The following is a 17,881-nucleotide window of genomic DNA, read 5'->3' on the forward strand; positions in this document are numbered from 1 at the left end:
AGAAGTTTAGGGAGGAAATTCCAGAACTTAGGGCCGAGGCAGCTGAAGGCACTAGCTGGGAATGGTGGAGCAATGAAAAGCAGGGATGCGCACATATCCAGAATTGGAGGAGTGTGGAGATCTCAGAGGGTTGTAGGGTTGGAAGAGGTTACAGAGAAAGGGAGGGACAGCAACAAATGACCAAGTGGATCGTCCTCATGTATGTACCTGAATCTGAATAGACATCTATTCCAGAAACATGTCAGAAATTTGTGCTAGAGGTTACGTTGGAAAGGATCCAATGAGGGGGGAATAATTGCTCTTATCACTATTTATGATTTATGAGAAGATATTTATGATTTTGCTACACATAGTAGCCAGTGCAATCCATCCTCTGAGATCTCTTAGAAAATGTGAGTTATTTTAGCTTTCAATCACTATTCAGTTTATGAACATCACTATTAATAAAAAAACAGTTGCAAATTATTTCTACTGAGAACTTTGTTTTATTTATTTTAATACCAGAGAGCAAAAATGCTCTTGCTTTCATTTGGCTCACATTAAACCTTTTTATTCATTACATCAATGATATTTATTTGGCAATTTCTTTTATACACAAACCCACGTTTTTAAATTTATACTGTACATTTGACATGCCCTTTCACAAGTATAGACACAGCTTTGAGAGATTTGTGGCAAACACATTGTAGTTCCAGTGTACAGAAATCCCACTGGTTGCAGCATACCAGCAAGATGCATCCCAGTTTTGGACAACCTTAACAGAAAAAAAAATCAGAAAACGTGTACACACTCAGCTGACATACAATAGCAAGCGCACAGTGTTGATAATTGTGGGTGTTATTTCTTTTGCAAAACTTAAATGTCAGGGACATCGCCAACATTAAGGATAAGAGACTCAATATATAGTACAAATTAAACTAGTTTGTTATATAGTCATAAGCCCCTTTCAACATCAGTGTATATATCTGTCCTGTTCTATAAACAAATCAAGTAAGTTAAATTTCAGTGCATGTTTTCCTTTCGTACTACACCTATAGAAAGAATGCTGTAAGGATTGCACATGTAGGAACCTCACCCATCATAGACCATGCAGTGAAACAAAATTAGTCAGTTTCAGTCAAGCTGAAGAAGCTAAGTCATAGCAGAGCTAGGGTATCGCTAGAGGCAAAACCCGACTTCATCTCTTAGTGACTAGTTTTACCATTCAGTTTACAATATAGTTGACACAATTTAATTTAATTTTAATGGATAATCTGAGGTCCTCTATGTATTGGTGTGTAAACAATGATAACAACTACATGAAAAAAATAAATGGTGCAGGATTTATATTGACCTGAACCATAGGGAGCAGGTTGAAAGTGGTGGGTAAATTTTAACTCCACCATGTGTTCGTGACGTCAGTGATCAGTTCCCTGTCTGGAGGCCCAGCCTGATTGACAGCTTGGCTTTCAGTCGAGCATGGAGCTGGTCCCTGATGGCCACAGCAGCAGTTAAGACTGCGCCGGGAATGGGGGTTGTATGGTGTTGGGGGGAGGTTGACGGAGGGGTGGGCGTGATCAGAGGGGATCAATTGTGGGGACTGCTGATCCCTGGGTGGGGAGGCAGAGGGGGAGGTCGGGTCTGGAAGCGGGGGGCAAGGTCGGATGCCTTGTGGTGAGGGAGGGGGTTGAGGTGGAGGCCTCGGGGGGTGGGGGTGGGGGGGGAAAGCTGTTGGCTTGGGCCCCAATCGTGGAGGCTCCTCAGGCAGACATCTGCATCCAGGAGATAGGTGTGAAGGCACTTACCTCCTGAATCCACTAAGTCCTCACCTTGAGGAAGCTGCCGGGTTACCCGACACTCAGGTAACCTGGCCAACAGCAGTTAAAGTTAAAAAGTAGAATGACAATGAGGCCCGCAGGCACATTAAAATATTTAAAGTTCCAACCTGCCTCTTGGATCAGGCTGGTCACCACCCACCTTCCGGCCTCAATTAAAGCTGGAAACGGGAAGGTTGAAGGTGGGTGTGAGTCAGGTAACAGATTCCTGACACTTTACAATGCCTAACGGATCCAAACTCACCTATTTTTTCCTAATAAAATTCAGCCCATGGGGTTAGATCAATATGAATGAAGAAAATTGGTTTGAATTTCAGAGAACTCTGGGTTTGAGAATAATCAAAAATATTTTGAAAATCACAGAAACAAAATGGGAGCAAAGCTTGATGAATAATTGTCTAATTGTTTCAGCAATTTCATGAAGGAACTCTTAATCAATTTTTATCAGGGAATGATGGTAGTTTAGCGCCAGTATAATTAGATTCGTGACATTGCAGGTCTTACTCCAGTGTGACTTGCTAACTTTTTGTCCAGGGCCACAATCCCAAGCGATGTCACCCTCAAAGGGAACTCTCTCAAATGCTGCAATATGGAGACAGGGTTGTCCATGCACTTTCCCATATTGATGAGCTTTTTATTTCAATCATGTCACTATGGGGAGGTACGGATTGGAAGTTACTAAAATAAGGGGCAAAGTAATCATGGACCACATTTGCTTCAGGGTGTTAAGTTTAATGAAAAAGTAGAAGTGAATAAACTAGTGAGCAAGACAAAATGCCAACTATTGTTAGCTAAGTCTTGCAGCCATACTAAAATGTGTAATAAAGCCCAAAGAATTTGTTGTTAAAACCCTATTAAAGAATAATAATAAGAAAGTCTGGAAAAATTGTATTTGTGTGTGTAATGTGGAGGGGAGTGGTTGATACAAATGAAAAATGAGTTCTGAACTTCTATTCAGACTTTTGAGTTTGTTTACAAAGGGGAAGATTTTGAAATATGAGTACAGTTATTACTTATTAAAAATAATTTTAATACAGCATTGCTCAATAACAAAATGTAAAAATGTCATTTATAACCTGACTAATTGACGAGTGAAGGGCAGTCTGAACACCTGTGCTTCCAAGGCCATTTAATGAGCAACATTCTGATGAAATGTTAACTCTGCTTCTCTCTCCACAGAAACTGCCTGACCTGCTGAGTATTTCAGATTACCAGCATCCACAGTATTCTGCTTTCGTAATGAGTTTCGCCGCTGTACTAAGTCAGGGTTTGATTCAGCATCTGTGATTAGCAACACGCATCTAGTACCATCATCATTATTATATTAAACAGGCAGGAAAGCAAAGCTGCAAGGAATAAATGGGAATTGAAATAGAGAGATTTGGAAATATACATTATGACTGAAAGCATAGCAGAATTGTAACTTGAACTCTTATATTTTTATGATGCAAATACTCAGTAGGTTGTGCAGGTTTAGAGTGTCATCCTGAGCAGGCTTATATCACAAGATACAGAGCTTGCACTTTAAATCTACATAAAGTGTATTGTTTGCATCATTAGGTAACAGAGAACATTGGTGAAGGAAATGCAATGGATGTGACAAAGTACCACATAAAAGGCTGGTTAACAAAATTGAGGCTCATGGAATAGGAGGGTCAGTGTCAGCTTGGATAAAAAGAAATTGGCTTAAGCGCAGAAAACAGTGAGTTGTGGTAAATGGTTATTTTTCAGATGGGAGGATGGTAGACAGTGGTTTCCTCCACGGGTCAGTGCTAGGACCATGCTTTAGTATAATTTCAAAATTTGCCAATGATATTAAACGATGGCAAACAGTGAGGATGATACAAATTGACTACAATAGGACATAGATAGGCTAGCAGAACGGGCAGACAAGTGGTATATGGAATTTAACACAGACAAGAGTGGGGTGATGCATTTTGGCAGAAGAGATGGGGAAAGGTCATATCGACTTAATGGCATAGTTTTAAAGTATGTGCAGGGACAGAGGGACCTGGGGGTACGTGAGTATAGATTTTTGAAGGTGGGAGGACATATTGAGAGAGTGGTCAGCAAAGCATATGGGATCTTGGGCTTCATAAATAGAGGTATTGAGTACAAAAGCAGGGTAGCTATGCTAAACCTTTATAAAGTTTTGGTTAAGCCACAACTGGAGTATTGCATCCAGTTCTAGTCACTACACTTCAGGAAGGATGTGAAGGTCCTTGAGAGAGTGCAGAGGAGGTTAGCAAAATGGTTCCAGGTATGAAGGATTTTATTTACAAGGTTAGGTTGGAGAAGCAGGTGTTGTTCTCCTTGGAGCAGGGGAGATTGCGGGGAGATTTGATAGAGGTGTACAAGATTATAACATGTTTGCATAAGGTAGTCAAAGAAAAACTGTTCCCATTAGCTGATGGTACAAGGACTAGGGGACACAGATTGAAGGCTTTGGGCAAGAGATGCAGAGGGAATGTGAGGAAGACTTCTTTTATGCACCGTGTGGTAATGACCTGGAGGCAGAGACAATCAATGATTTCAAAAAGAATTTGGATGGACACTTGAAGGAAATTAACTTGCAGGGCTGTGGGGATAGAGTGGGGGAATGGGACTGACTGGAGTGCTCTACAGACAGCTAGCATGGACTCAATGGGCTGAATGGCCCCTTCTGAGCTGTAAATAAAAATGACCATTAATGTTTTATAGTTTGCATGGGGCTGAGGGATACCTTTCCTGCTGTCAACCATAGGTTTTAATTGGCTGTTATCACCTTTCCAATTAATGACTCTGTCTAGAAATAAGTTGTATGATATGAATCCCAAAGTCTACAGAAGTGAGATAAAATATGAATTTGGTAAAACTCCACTGTTCATCTAGTTATCAGTTGCATTACAATTTGTAACAAATAGTGGTTAACTGCATCTTATGATTTCCACAGTAAAGATTTATGATCCAGGATGCTTTTTTGCCTATGCATATTTGTAGTACATTATATCCCTTTTCTACTGTAGGGTTTATAGACACAAAATACCTTTTCATGAATGTACAAAAGTTACTGTCCATCCTTACCAACAAATGTTTACAAAGTGTTGCCCTCGTGCTCCACAAGAAATTTCATGCCAATCTGTGTTCTGAAGCATGTAAAGTGACTGTGCTGAACTACTTACAACAAACACATGATCAGTTACAGTGGCATTCTGATTAACAAGTTCAGCTTTTGTTAAGCCTACAGACATCTATTTTCCCATTTTGTTACATTTGTAGAAAATGTCCTAAGAAGACTAAAGGGAGCATTGCATGGATCTATCTATATACAAAAGTTTTGGCATAAAGCCTGCATAGGCATTACCAAGAACTCCTATAGGATTTTTCATTTATCCTATAAGATTGTATTGGATTTAAATTATAAGAATCTAAAGAGGTTACATATAATTTGTCCTACTGGATATTTGGTAGCTGTAGACCTTTATTTCTTAAATAGTGCATGAATTCACAAATCACCTATGTGTCACATTTTAGAATCCATTATTTGAACAGACTGTACACAGTCTGATGAATTTGTATACTACTATAATTTCAGCGCTATTATATTATGCTATAGTTTTGCTATAGAGCTTTGTCTCTCTGGCCTACTAAATTCTGGCGATGGCCCTGGCAGAGACAGATGCAAGTTCACAAATGCGGAGGAACAACTGCAGTGAGTTCGCACTGTTATATACTTGACGTACAACACATATGCATACCTAAAACACTAAGACCATGAGGAAGATACAGACAAAAAAGTTCCCATTTTTACATAGAGGCAGGTAAATATCATACATTGCAGATTAATGCCAATTATGTAAATATTTAAGCATTTCTCAGAAAACAGCTTCATACCCTATAAGACCTTAACCTGGCAATAAAAGAGCAAAAATCTTTTGGTTTAGTTGGAATATTTAGAATGAATTTTCTTGATATTCAGTCCTATGGAGCTCAGAATGTGTGTTTCATCTGTAAAGTATAAAGGAGTTGCCAAGTGTGCACTGAAAGAATCAGCAAGCATCTCCTTGGATGCTCTGTGACCTCCTGAGTCTATGCAGGTTCAAGACATTTTGGCTCCTTGAAGGACTAGACTCGATCCTGATCTTTAACTTAATTTTCTAGTGTGCTGTTTTTAAGCATTTACAACTTTGAATGAAACAATTGGATTATTACACATCCTATTATGGTAGAAGAATGGTTGCCCAGAAAATAAATGTTGAGCAGAAAACATTAAGGGCATTCAAAATGAAGCTGGATATCATAATGGGAGAATTAGGGAATAAAATAGAGGAGCTTCAACAGGTTAAATTTGATGTGCTTAACTTTTTGTATGTTCTTTTGAATTCCTGCTCACCTCAAAGTTAAAGCTGATAATTGAGGGAAATGGCTACTAAGGTGGTTACCCTGATAGTAAATTCACCAAAACGTTGCATTGTGCTGCCTCCAAATTGGTCTTGCTTTCTTACTTTATATTGAACCACTTGGTGCCTTGTTTATATTGTCCACTGGAGGTCAGACTTAAGCAAATGTTGTCTTTCCTTTGATCTCCATATACAAGTATAAATAACATAAAGTAGGCAAGCCCAAAAATCCAGTTTAGATCCAAGTTCTCGGCATGTCTGATCAGGTTAACATGTTACAGAGTAGACCAACAGAAAGAGAGGAAGTACACTTGTCATTGGAAGAATCCTTGCAAAGTAATCCCCAAAATGTCTGAGAGTCCAAGCTAAGGAAACAGAATGCTAAAAAAGCTGAAAGTGTTCAAGTATCTTGCTCAGCTCTACATTGCTAGGATATTTTGCATTTCACTTGCCAAGGAAAAGTTTATTGGACTTTTCTAGTCCTCTTGTGAATTTTTTATTTAGTTGTATTCTTCCAGTGAGAGCTATAACCACCAAATTTCTGCTGGTAGTTTGCAGTTGCAATTTTCCATTAATTAACTTGTATTTTTGGTTTAAAAAAAACTGGGCTAATGGGCTGAACTTTCAACTTCTGCGGGAATGTGAAGGGGTGTTATCAGTTTGGCCACCCCCTATACAACCCTCCTGATTTTTTTCATTCCATTGACATCACTGAAAAGGGGAATTGGGGAAAGGGGAGAAGGGTGTATGATGGACAGATGATCTGATACTGAAGGTTTGAAGCCCCGTCAAAATTGAATGTTCCAGCAAATGAGTTCTAAAATGTATTCATTGCTATTGTCTGTTTTTATTTGATCATGCACCTGTGTAGCACCTTGGGACATTTTTACTGCACATTAAAGGTGCTATATAAATGAAAGTTGTTTGCTGTTGCATTAAATGGAAAAATCATTAACAATAGGAAGGCTTCCTCCACCCCAGACAATTAAAAATGTTCAATTTATTAAGACGATAACAATGCTATGCTATAAATGGGCTAGATTTGCCTTCATTCACTAATTTTAGTAGAAAGGTAACACTGCTGTATATTCACATCCAATTTTTAGTAAAGCTATTGGGTGGAGAAAAATCTACTACAATATTATACAAAAGGAGGAAGTCCAAACCTGATTACCAGCTGTGTAGTTTACTATAGTTAATGGAAGAATTCATTTGGGAAATGCATAATTATGGCTGGGAATCTCCTCATAGCTGCTCCTGCTCCATCTGCCACACTTTAAAGTTACAACAGCAGAGTGGGAGCAGCTCTGAGGAAATTCCTAGCTTATGTTTGACAAATCAGCACCAAACTATGCAAATAAAGTTAAATGCAAAGAATTAAAAATAGACAGGAACTAGTTCCTACTGAAATAATTATTCAGATCATCTTTAAATTGTATTAACATTTAGACATTAATATCCAGCTCTGGCATTTACAATTGCAATGGAAACAATATTTTATATATCATTCAAACTACAAGAGGCACAATGCATATTTTACAGGCAAACATGAGGTCAAAGGCCATTCAGGTTTCAAATGAACACTCTATAGGGTTTTGGTTGCTTAACCAATGATTTTTAAAAATTCTTGATTTTAGTAAATAAGAGATATTCTTTTCACATGAAATGGGTATAGAAGTATGTAAACGTTAACATAATTACTTGGATGATTTTGTACATTCTTGTTTAAAATGACATTTTTACGTGCATTTAAAGTTAAAATTTTAATGTGGTATAATCCGTATAACAATATTACTGGCAATTGTACAGCTTCTTTCCTATTGTAATGTCTCAAATCTTTCATAGCATCGTTATTGAATGTGTTTGGAAATGGAAATATATCAATGGACAGAAGTGGAAATGTGAGAGAGACAGTTTTCTTTTCTATGGGACATTGCTTACTATTGGCAAGATTTTCATTCATCATTACCACTGTAGTGAAACCTATAAGATGAGTTTGCATGCAGTTTTAAAATGACATAAAAAAAGCCAAAATAGGCTACAGAAAGTAGTTGATTTCGGCATTGCAATTATAATCTCTATTCCCATATAAACAAAACATTGTCCACTGAAATTAACATTAAAAAATAAAACAAATTGATTTAGTGAATGTTAAAGGAATGGAATAATTTCACATCATGGATGCTGCAAACGCTTCATTAGTATTAATGGCATGCCATTGTTTGCTTCTAGCCTTGCTTCAGAACTTTACTGATTTGATGCATTTGCTGATTTATTGTGACTGAATGTTTTAAATTGGTTTAAATATATAGAGGGGAGGATAAACCTGAATAATGATCACACACTGGATAAAAACCCGCTGTCAGAAAAGATTTACTATTCCTTCTTTATGTTCTCTCAGCCATACAAACGATTGTGTATGTGCGTACTGCAGCCTCATTGATCACATGACTTTAAATGAAATAGGAGTGAGTATAGTTCAGAAAGCGTAAAGATATAGGAAGGAATCTTCAGGTAAAGCAAAGAACCAGGTGACGTACTTGTGTGTGAGAACAGTTGTTTTTTCTTGCACTACAGACCTTTTTATTCAAACCTCTCACTTGATCATTGCCACTGGCCACCTGAAAATCCATCAGATGGCTTTACCTAATCACATGAGCACCTGGTTTCTTGTATCAGGAAGTCGGAGTCCCATGAGGCCTCCACAGACGAGGACAGTGGATGCCAGCAGGATCGGGATTGCTTTGGTTATACCAACCAAAGAACCAAAAATGAGATTTCCAAGTACAGTTGCTGCTTTACACAGGGCATTCAAGAATCCGAATCCTGTCGCTCTGTTAAAAAAAAAAGTTTATCAAATTCAGTGAAATGCATTCATTTTTCCTGAGAAGCGAAGCAGACACGTAATACACATTGTAAATATCAAGTCATTGTTTTGGTCATTTTGCCAAGATTGAGTCACATCTAGAATTTTTTAAAGAAAAAGTAGGTTTAAAAGACATTAAATCAATATAAAGAGGGTTGTTATTAAACGGGGAGAATTTAGGAGGCCGTTGTTCAGAAAATGTCAGCTGCACCACCTTGTTGCCAGCTGTTAACACGCTGGGGTCAATTTCCTTGTGTGGTGCAAATTGGGAAGATGGTGGACAAGAGGTGACTGGGACACCTGTCTGATTATCAGTAGCAAGAGGCATGAACTATTTTGATAATTGGGCTTCATTTAAAACTCAAGAGTGAGCTGTTAGCTTGTCAGTAGCTGGATTTTTAGTGGGCCCAGTGCCTATTAAAAGCAAACTTACACCTCTTGAAGCAGTTTAACTGTGCAATAAATTTGAACATTTTTATGGGTGTTATTTTCTGTGGTGCATTTCTCTTGTAAGGCCCCCCCCCCCAGTTCAGAGATGCAGCAGTGAGGTCCCTCTGGAACAAATGAGGACCTGGAGACAGATTCTCATCCCTATAAATGGAAAAAGGTTGAGCAGGCAAATGCTGCAGCAGGCCTGGAAATATATAACTAGAATGTCAATGGCAGGCTCATTCCCCAGACATGGGGACATGGCAGAAGAAACACATTCACCTTACCCAGACTGCAAAAGTGAGAATGATGTCTTACTACCTCTTTTGCTCATCATGAGACCCTGCGATAGTACTTTCCCCATCTGCCTCCCTGAGCACCCAAACAGATCCCTCCCCCGCTCCACATGCTTCTCTAATCACAACAGGACACTGCGCTAACCCTCCTTTTCATTCTAAGCACACACTTGCCTGCAGCTGCTGCACTCACAAACAGCATTCTGCTTTTACTTGATAACAACTAGAAAGCATTTCACTCTTCTGCTGTTTACACAATCACATTGGAGTTTCTTTCTTGAGGATTCCCACTTTCCCACCTTGCTCACAACATGCATTTCATGTGAAGCTGCCTCACACAACTGTGCAACAATTTGCAAGAATTACACACTGCTTCACTCAGAATCACAGAATTATTGCAGCATGGGAGGAAGCCATTCTGCAATAGCTCTCCAAATAAGCCACTCCCCCGCCTTCTCCCCGTAACTCTGCACATTCTTCCTTTTCAGATAAATACTCCTACTCTTACTGCAGGGAAAGCTGGCTCCCAAAGACCAGAACGAGAGGGCTAGATGCTGTACTAGCTCTCAGTCAGATAAAGGAGGAAGCCTGGGGCAGGCAGCAAGAGAAACATCAGGGATGGTGAGGCTGGAGGCCAAGTACACCAGAGTGACTGCCTCTTTCTCACATCTTTTCTCTTCCTTCAAACGGTCACACATACAGGCAGTGTAGCAAACTGGTACTGCCTTGTGCTGCACTCATGTGCAACTATGTAACCTTCCGATAAATTTGACCCTTGTCCTTCCCTTTCTTTTCCAGGTGCATCCTATGTATTGAACTCTACCGCGAAAGAGATGGAGAGGATCACTCCTCAGAGATGCACCATTGCTCGCTCCATCCTTCCCAAGCACAAGCACAGAATTTGGCACCCAGATATAAGAGAAAGAGTGACTTAGAAAGGTGCACTGGGTGAATTATTCAGCACTAGTGAGCAAGAGCTGGTGAGAGTGGATCAGAAGATGGCTAACTGGTGGGCAAAACCGCAGCCCTAGCTCTGATGAGGAGACAGAAATATAGACTTCAATTACCTAGTCTTTAAAAGAAAGGTTTCCCATGTGCCCTGGCGATGCCTGAAGCATTGGTTTACTTGTCTAAAAGTTGTCTCACCTTGTTGGAGAGAATAGGTGAGTCACCTCCCTGATGACACTGGAATGTAAAATCATGTGCAATTCGTATAAAAGGCTTATAGAACATAGAACAGTACAGCACAGTACAGGCCCTTCGGCCCATGATGTTGTGCCGAACTTTAACCTACTCTAAGATCAAACTAACTACCTACCCTTCATTCTACTATCATCCATGTACCTATCCAAGAGTCGCTTAAATGCCCCTAATGTATCTGCTTCTACTACCACCGCTGGCAGCGCATTCCACGCACCCACCACTCTCTGTGTAAAGAACCTACCTCTGACATCTCCCCGAAACCTTCCTCCAATCACCTTAAAATTATGCCCCTTGGTGATAGCCCTTTCCATCCTGGGAAAAAGTCTCTGGCTATCCACTCTATCTATGCCTCTCATCATCTTGTACCTCACTATCAAGTCACCTCTCATCCTTCTTCGCTCCAATGAGAAAAGCCCTAGCTCCCTCAATCTTTCTTCATAGGACATGCCCTCCAGTCCAGGCAGCATCCTGGTAAATCTCCTCTGCACCCTCTCTAAAGCTTCCACATCCTTCCTATCATGAGGCGACCAGAACTGAACACAATATTCCAAGTGTGGTCGAACCAGGGCCTTATAGAGCTGCAGCATAACCTCACGGCTCTTAAACTCAATCCCCCTGTTAATGAAAGCCAACACACCATACGCCTTCTTAACAACCCTATCAACTTGGGTGGCAACTTTGAGCGATCTATGGACATGGACCCCAAGATCCCTCTGTTCCTCCACACTACCAAGAATCCTGTCTTTAAGCCTGTATTCTGCATTCAAATTCGACCTTCCAAAATGAATCACTTCACACTTTTCCAGGTTGAACTCCATCTGCCACTTCACAGCCCAGCTCTGCATCCTGTCAATGTCCCGTTGCAACCTACAACAGCCTTCCACACTATCCACAACTCCAGAAACCTTCGTGTCATTGGCAAACTTGCTAACCCAGCCTTCCACTTCCTCATCCAAGTCATTTATAAAAATCACAAAGAGCAGAGGTCCCAGAACAGATCCTTGTGGAACACCACTGGTCACCGAGCTCCATGCTGAATACTTTCCATCTACTACCACCCTCTGACTTCTATGGGCCAGCCAATTTTGTATCCAGACAGCCAACTTTCCCTGAATCCCATGCCTCCTTACTTTCTGAATGAGCCTACCATGGGGAACCTTATCAAACGCCTTGCTAAAATCCATATACACCACATCCACTGCTCTTCCTTCATCAATGTGTTTTGTCACATCGTCAAAGAATTCAATAAGGCTTGTGAGGCATGACCTGCCCCTTACAAAGCCATGCTGACTGTCTCTAATCAAACCACGCTTTTCCAAATAATCATAAATCCTGTCTCTCAGAATCCTCTCCAATAATTTGCCCACTACCGAATTAAGACTGACTGGTCTATAATTCCCAGGGTTATCCCTATTCCCTTTCTTAAACAAGGGAACAACATTTGCCACCCTCCAATCATCCGGTACTACTCCAGTGGACAGTGAAGACGCAAAGATCATCGCCAAACACGCAGCAATCTCTTCCCTCGCTTCCCGTAATATCCTTGGGTGTATCCTGTCTGGCCCCGGGGACTTATCTGTCCTCATATCATTCAAAATTTCCAGCTTCTGATCTGTTAATGCCCATTTTACACCCACTGTTAAAATTAAATTTCATGCTCCTCCCACCCAGATGACAGTGTCAAATACTCCCAAGTCGGGTATTGATGCAGATCAAAATGCCTTCTAATTTAGCACATAGAATCATAGAATGATACAGCACAGAAGAGACCATTCAGCCCATCGTGCCTGTGCCAGCTCTTTGAAAGAACTATCTGATTAGTTGAATTTTCCTGCTCTTTCACATAGCCCTACAACATTTTTCCCTTCAAGTACTTACTAATTCCATTTTGAAAGTTATTATTGAATTAGCTTTTACCACTCTTTTAGGCAATGCAATCCAGATCACAACTTGCTGCGTAAAAAAACCTCCTCATCTTGCCTCTGGTTCATTTGTCAATTTCCTTGAATCTGACCCTTCTGCCACAAAAATTCTATTAATTTACTCTATCAAAACCCTTTATGATTTTGAACATCTCTATTAAATCTCCTCTTAACCTGCTCTGCTCTAGGAGAACAAGTCCAGCTTCTCCCGCCTCCCCACATAACTGAGGTCCTTCATCCCTGGTCCCATTCTAGCAAATCTCCTGGACCCTCCTTAACATCCTTTCTAAAGTGTTGTGACCAGAATTGGACACAATACTCCAGCTGAGGCTTAACTAGTGATTATAAAGGTTTAGCATAAATTCCTTGCTTTTATACTTTACATCTCTGTTTATAAGCCAAGAATCCCATATGCTTTTTTAACCACCTTCTCAACTTTCCCTGCTACCTTCAAAGATTTGTGAACATACAACCCCAGGTCTCTATGTTCCCGCACCCCCTTTAAAATTATATCATTTAGTTTATATTGCCACTCCTCGTTCTTCCACCACAAGACACTTCTCTGTGTTAAGTTGCTGCCATGTGTCTGCCCATTTCACCAGTCTATGTCCTCCTGAAGGCTGTTACTATCCTTCTCACTTTTTAATACTTTTCCGAGTTTCTGCCCAAACAAGATGACTCATATAATTCCTCTGTGGAAGATCACTGCAGAAGGTCATCCCCTACTGCACGAATGTGATATTTTATAACTTTCACTCCAGTCATGCTGCAGCCTTTCCAATTGAAACTGCAATTTAAAGCCAAATTAAGTCAAGGAAACCCATATTCTATCAGTGTGGTCTGGATTCAAACTGCAATCCTGACGGTGAAAGGCCCATAGATTTGACTCTGACCCTGTAAAGTGTTCAGATTATAACTGTCTATAAGTTACTGCAGCTGCTCACACAGGCAGCCTATTATGTCTCCTGGTTGTTTTCTGGTTCCCATATGTTATAAATAATCACACTTTAACCTTGGAAAGGCTAGCGTCTTTGTCTTAATCATTCAGCCACCATGCTTTCTGGATTAGGACTGCCCCAGGCTGCTGTCCTGTTACATGTCACATGACTTTCCAGTACAGCCATGAATGTGTCCCCCCAGAACACTTACACATAACAATTAGTTCCTAGATAATTAATTCCTAGCACTTTACAGATGGTATAACAATATATAATACAACCCATTATATATAAAATGCCTCAAGTGAGGACAGTACAGCACTGTACAGTATAGCGCCTGCAAAAATGGCTGAAATGTGATCTAAAAATTATTCGACTATGAAACTGGACAACAATCTAATTATTTGATGTTCATTTTCTTAACTGTATTATAAGAATTATTGTTGCGTATCTGTAATTATTTTAAAATCCTGCTGGTGCGTAGTCTGCCTCAATGATGTCTGACTGGCCTGTCGCATGAATGCTATTAGTAGGAGTATAGGAAGATTAATTACAGAAGCTGCTCGTCGATGACCAAGCATTCCCTCTTGTTATTCATATCCAGCAGGATAACTTATTATTAAACACAAAGATGATTACATATTGTTTCAAAGATGTTATTAGAGATGTAAAACTAATTATGAGCAGACTGAATCTGCACCACTGCCTCAGCTCATTTGCTGCTGAAACATGCATTCATGTCTTTGTTGCCTCTACATTCAACTATTCCAATGCTCTTCTGGCTACTTACTTGCCTCGTATCTCTGTAAACCTGAACTCATTCAAAACTCTGCTGCCTGTATCCTAACTCGCACCAAGTCTCATTCACCTATCAGTCCTGTGCTCACAGACCTACATTGATGCCCAGTCTGGCAACACCTCAAATTTTAAAATTCTCATCCTTGTTTTCAAATACCTTCATGGCCTCGCCCCTCTCTATCTCTGTAGCCTTTACCAGCTCTACAGTCTACTGAGATCTCTGTGCTCCTCAAATACTGGCCTCTTACACAACCCCAATTTTCATCGCTCCACCATTGCCGACTGTGCTTTCAGTAGCCAAGGTTCCTAAACTCTGGAATTCCCTCCCTAAACTTCTCCACCTTTCTGTCCCACTTTAAATTCTCTAAAACCTATGACCAGGCTTTTGGTCATCTGTCCTAATATATTCTAATGTGACTTGTCAAATTTTGTTTGGTGATGCACCTGTAAACCACCTTGGGACATTTTGCTACATTAAAAATTCTATATAAATACTAGTTGTCATTCCAGAGCTATTGTGGATTTATGATCTGTTTCAGCAGTGGTGTAAAACTATATTTTTGTTGTCTCAAACACAACTGAGTTTCACAATTGTACAGATGCAAAATGTAGAATCATAGACCCCAATATTTATGAGAAGGTGGGGGGGGGGAGGTTGTGTTTCTGGTGGATGGAGAATTCTGGAAATCCCAGGAATGTGGAGGTATTGATGAATTTAATGGCAGGACATCACTATCATTCTTTAAATTTGTTTCCTGCCCAGGAGGAGGCTAGATTGAAGGCAAGCTGGCCGCTGAGTAGCAAAGCCTGCAGTAGAACGCTGCACACAGGGACTGTTGTGGACAGTCCCGAGCAACCAGGAAAGATTGGGGATTGGTGGACAAGTCGTCGGATCAGCAATTGGGAGTGAAGTGGGCCTGGGAAAAATCGTGGGTTTGGTGGGAGGTTAGGCCAATCATGGCAGAAGATTTGCTTAAAGGGCTGGGCGGTGCAGCCTTTCTCCTCCTGACTTGCAAACAGTGCTCTAAAAAGCGCATGCCTGCAGGATACAGCTGCTCCTGCCTCACATTACCTGCTGGGTTTCCCAAGTCCTGGAAAATCCAGCCAGTCAGCATTAAAATCAAATGGATGTTAAAATATCAGAAACGGAGCCTCACTTACATTTTATAATCATGAATCCACCTCTCCAAAGCGGGTTACTCAAACACCCTGAAACCCATCGCGGTTAAAATGGAAGCAGGTGCATTCGCAGCAGGTTGGGGTCGGGTTTCACATATTTACCAATTTAACCACCTTCTCCCAACCCTCTCCTGCCCGTCTTGAATGATGTCAAAATTCCCCTCATCGAATCATATAACACAGAAGAAGGCTATTCAATTCACCATATCTGAGCAAAACCTTTAAAAGAGCTATTCTGTTTGTCCCCCCCCCTATTGTTTCCCCACACCCCTGTAAATTTTTCCTTTTCAACTATTTATCCAATTCCCTTTTGAAAGTTACTATTCAATCTGATTCCACCACCATTTCGGGCATTGCATTTCAGTTCAATGCACAGTAAATGATTTTTCAGCCTTAAACGGCTGAAAGACAGCTTGCAGAATCTTTTCTTAGTTTCATATAAGACAATGTGGGCAACATGGGGAAGGCAGTAAGTATTGCCCATCACTGGTTGCCCTGAGGCCAGTTAGCATCAAGCACATAGTGTGGAACTAAAGACACGTGCAGGCCACACCAGGTAGGGTGGCAGGATCCCTTCCCTGCAGGACATCAGTGAACCAGTTGGGTTTTTAATGAGAATCCAGCAACTTTAATAGTATTTTTTCTTCTAATGCCAGCCACAAAGTACAAATTGATTGAAATCCATTTCATAATTTGACAAGATGGGATTCAAACTCACAGCATTGGTTTCTAATCCAATACTAAAATCATTCCCAACTGAGAAAATAATTTTTTAAATCACTTCAGTTGGAGAATGACACATATGTAAAAAGGAAATAGGTGGCAAACTGTATACTTCACCTCCTGTCAGTTGGCAGGAGTTCTACAGTGATCACATCGAGGGAGTTCCATGCCGAAATGGTCAGACCGTTGTACAGACACAGCATTCCAATCATCATGGCTTCACTGGTCCCAAACCACAGGAAAAAGCAGCTGATCCCAGACAGAACCATGGATCCACCTACAGAGGTTCAAAAGGCAACAGTAATCAATGTAAAACAGGCACAGAAATTGCTAGCTACACACAGTATCACCAGTATTTGTAAGGAAGAAAAAGACAAGTTAACATCTTGGGTGGGCGTGACTTCATAGGAACAAGGTAATCATAAGGTGACCTGACCAAATGAGTAAAATAAAGACTTGCATTTGTATCGTGCCTTTCATGACATCAGGATGTCCCAAAGCACTTTACAGCCGATGAAATGCTTTCTGAATTGTAGTCACTGTTGTAATGTTGGAAATACGACAGCCAAACTGTGCACAGCAAGCTCCCACAAACAACAATGTGATGATTGACCAAATATTCTGTTTTAGTGATGTTGGTTGAGGGATAAATATTGGCCGGGCCACTGTGGATAATTCCTCTGCTCTTCTTCAAAATAGTGCCTAGGGATCTTTTAAGGCCATCTGAGAGAGCAAATGGGGCAGTGGTTTAACATCTCATCTGAAAGACAGTACCTCTGATAGTGCAGCACTCTGTCAGTACTGCACTGGAGTGTCAGCCTGGATTTTGTGCTCAAGTCTCGAACAGGACTTGAACCCGGAACCTTCTGACCCAGAGGCAAACGTGCTACCAACCGGCAAGAGTAGACAGAAACATTTCATAAGCACCACAGACTACTGAGATGCCCCCCTCAAAATCATACAGCTTAACAAAAAGAAACTCACTAAGTCACTATATCGATTGTTGTTCCTGTATCTATTTCACCTGCCTTCTGGATCATACATCTACTTTTAATTGACAAGGCAGCTCTTACTATCCAGTAAGGATGTGCATGAGCAATGTGAGTCACCTTTTTCTGATCTTCCTATTTCTAGGTGAAGCTCCCCGGCTCTTGCAACTTTCCTGACTCTGGGATTTAGTGTCTAATTAACGGGAGAGATCCACAGGACTCTTTGCACTGAACACGCACCTAGATTCTCCAAATTAAGACAACTACGAGGAAAATCACCCACCACAGAATGGCTACAATCATCCAACACATTCTGCCAGTGGGAACAGCTCCAAAAATAAGCAG

The 17,881-nt window shown here is 40.6% G+C and overlaps 1 protein-coding gene across 1 annotated transcript in view; it reads right to left on the minus strand.

The window, feature by feature from the left end:
* Positions 1-495: 495 nt before the first annotated feature.
* Positions 496-17,881, minus strand: part of sv2ca (synaptic vesicle glycoprotein 2Ca) — a 306,023-nt gene continuing 288,637 nt past the window's right edge. The window contains exons 13-14 of the mRNA XM_068029499.1: positions 16,665-16,824; positions 496-9,027 (exon numbers count right to left, since the gene is read on the minus strand). Of these exons, the coding sequence (XP_067885600.1) occupies positions 8,844-9,027; positions 16,665-16,824 (344 nt within the window). The 3' untranslated portion in view covers positions 496-8,843. The remainder of the gene's footprint in view (positions 9,028-16,664; positions 16,825-17,881) is intronic.

The sequence above is a fragment of the Heterodontus francisci genome, chromosome 4, assembly GCF_036365525.1.
Source record: "Heterodontus francisci isolate sHetFra1 chromosome 4, sHetFra1.hap1, whole genome shotgun sequence".
Taxonomy (NCBI): domain Eukaryota; kingdom Metazoa; phylum Chordata; class Chondrichthyes; order Heterodontiformes; family Heterodontidae; genus Heterodontus; species Heterodontus francisci.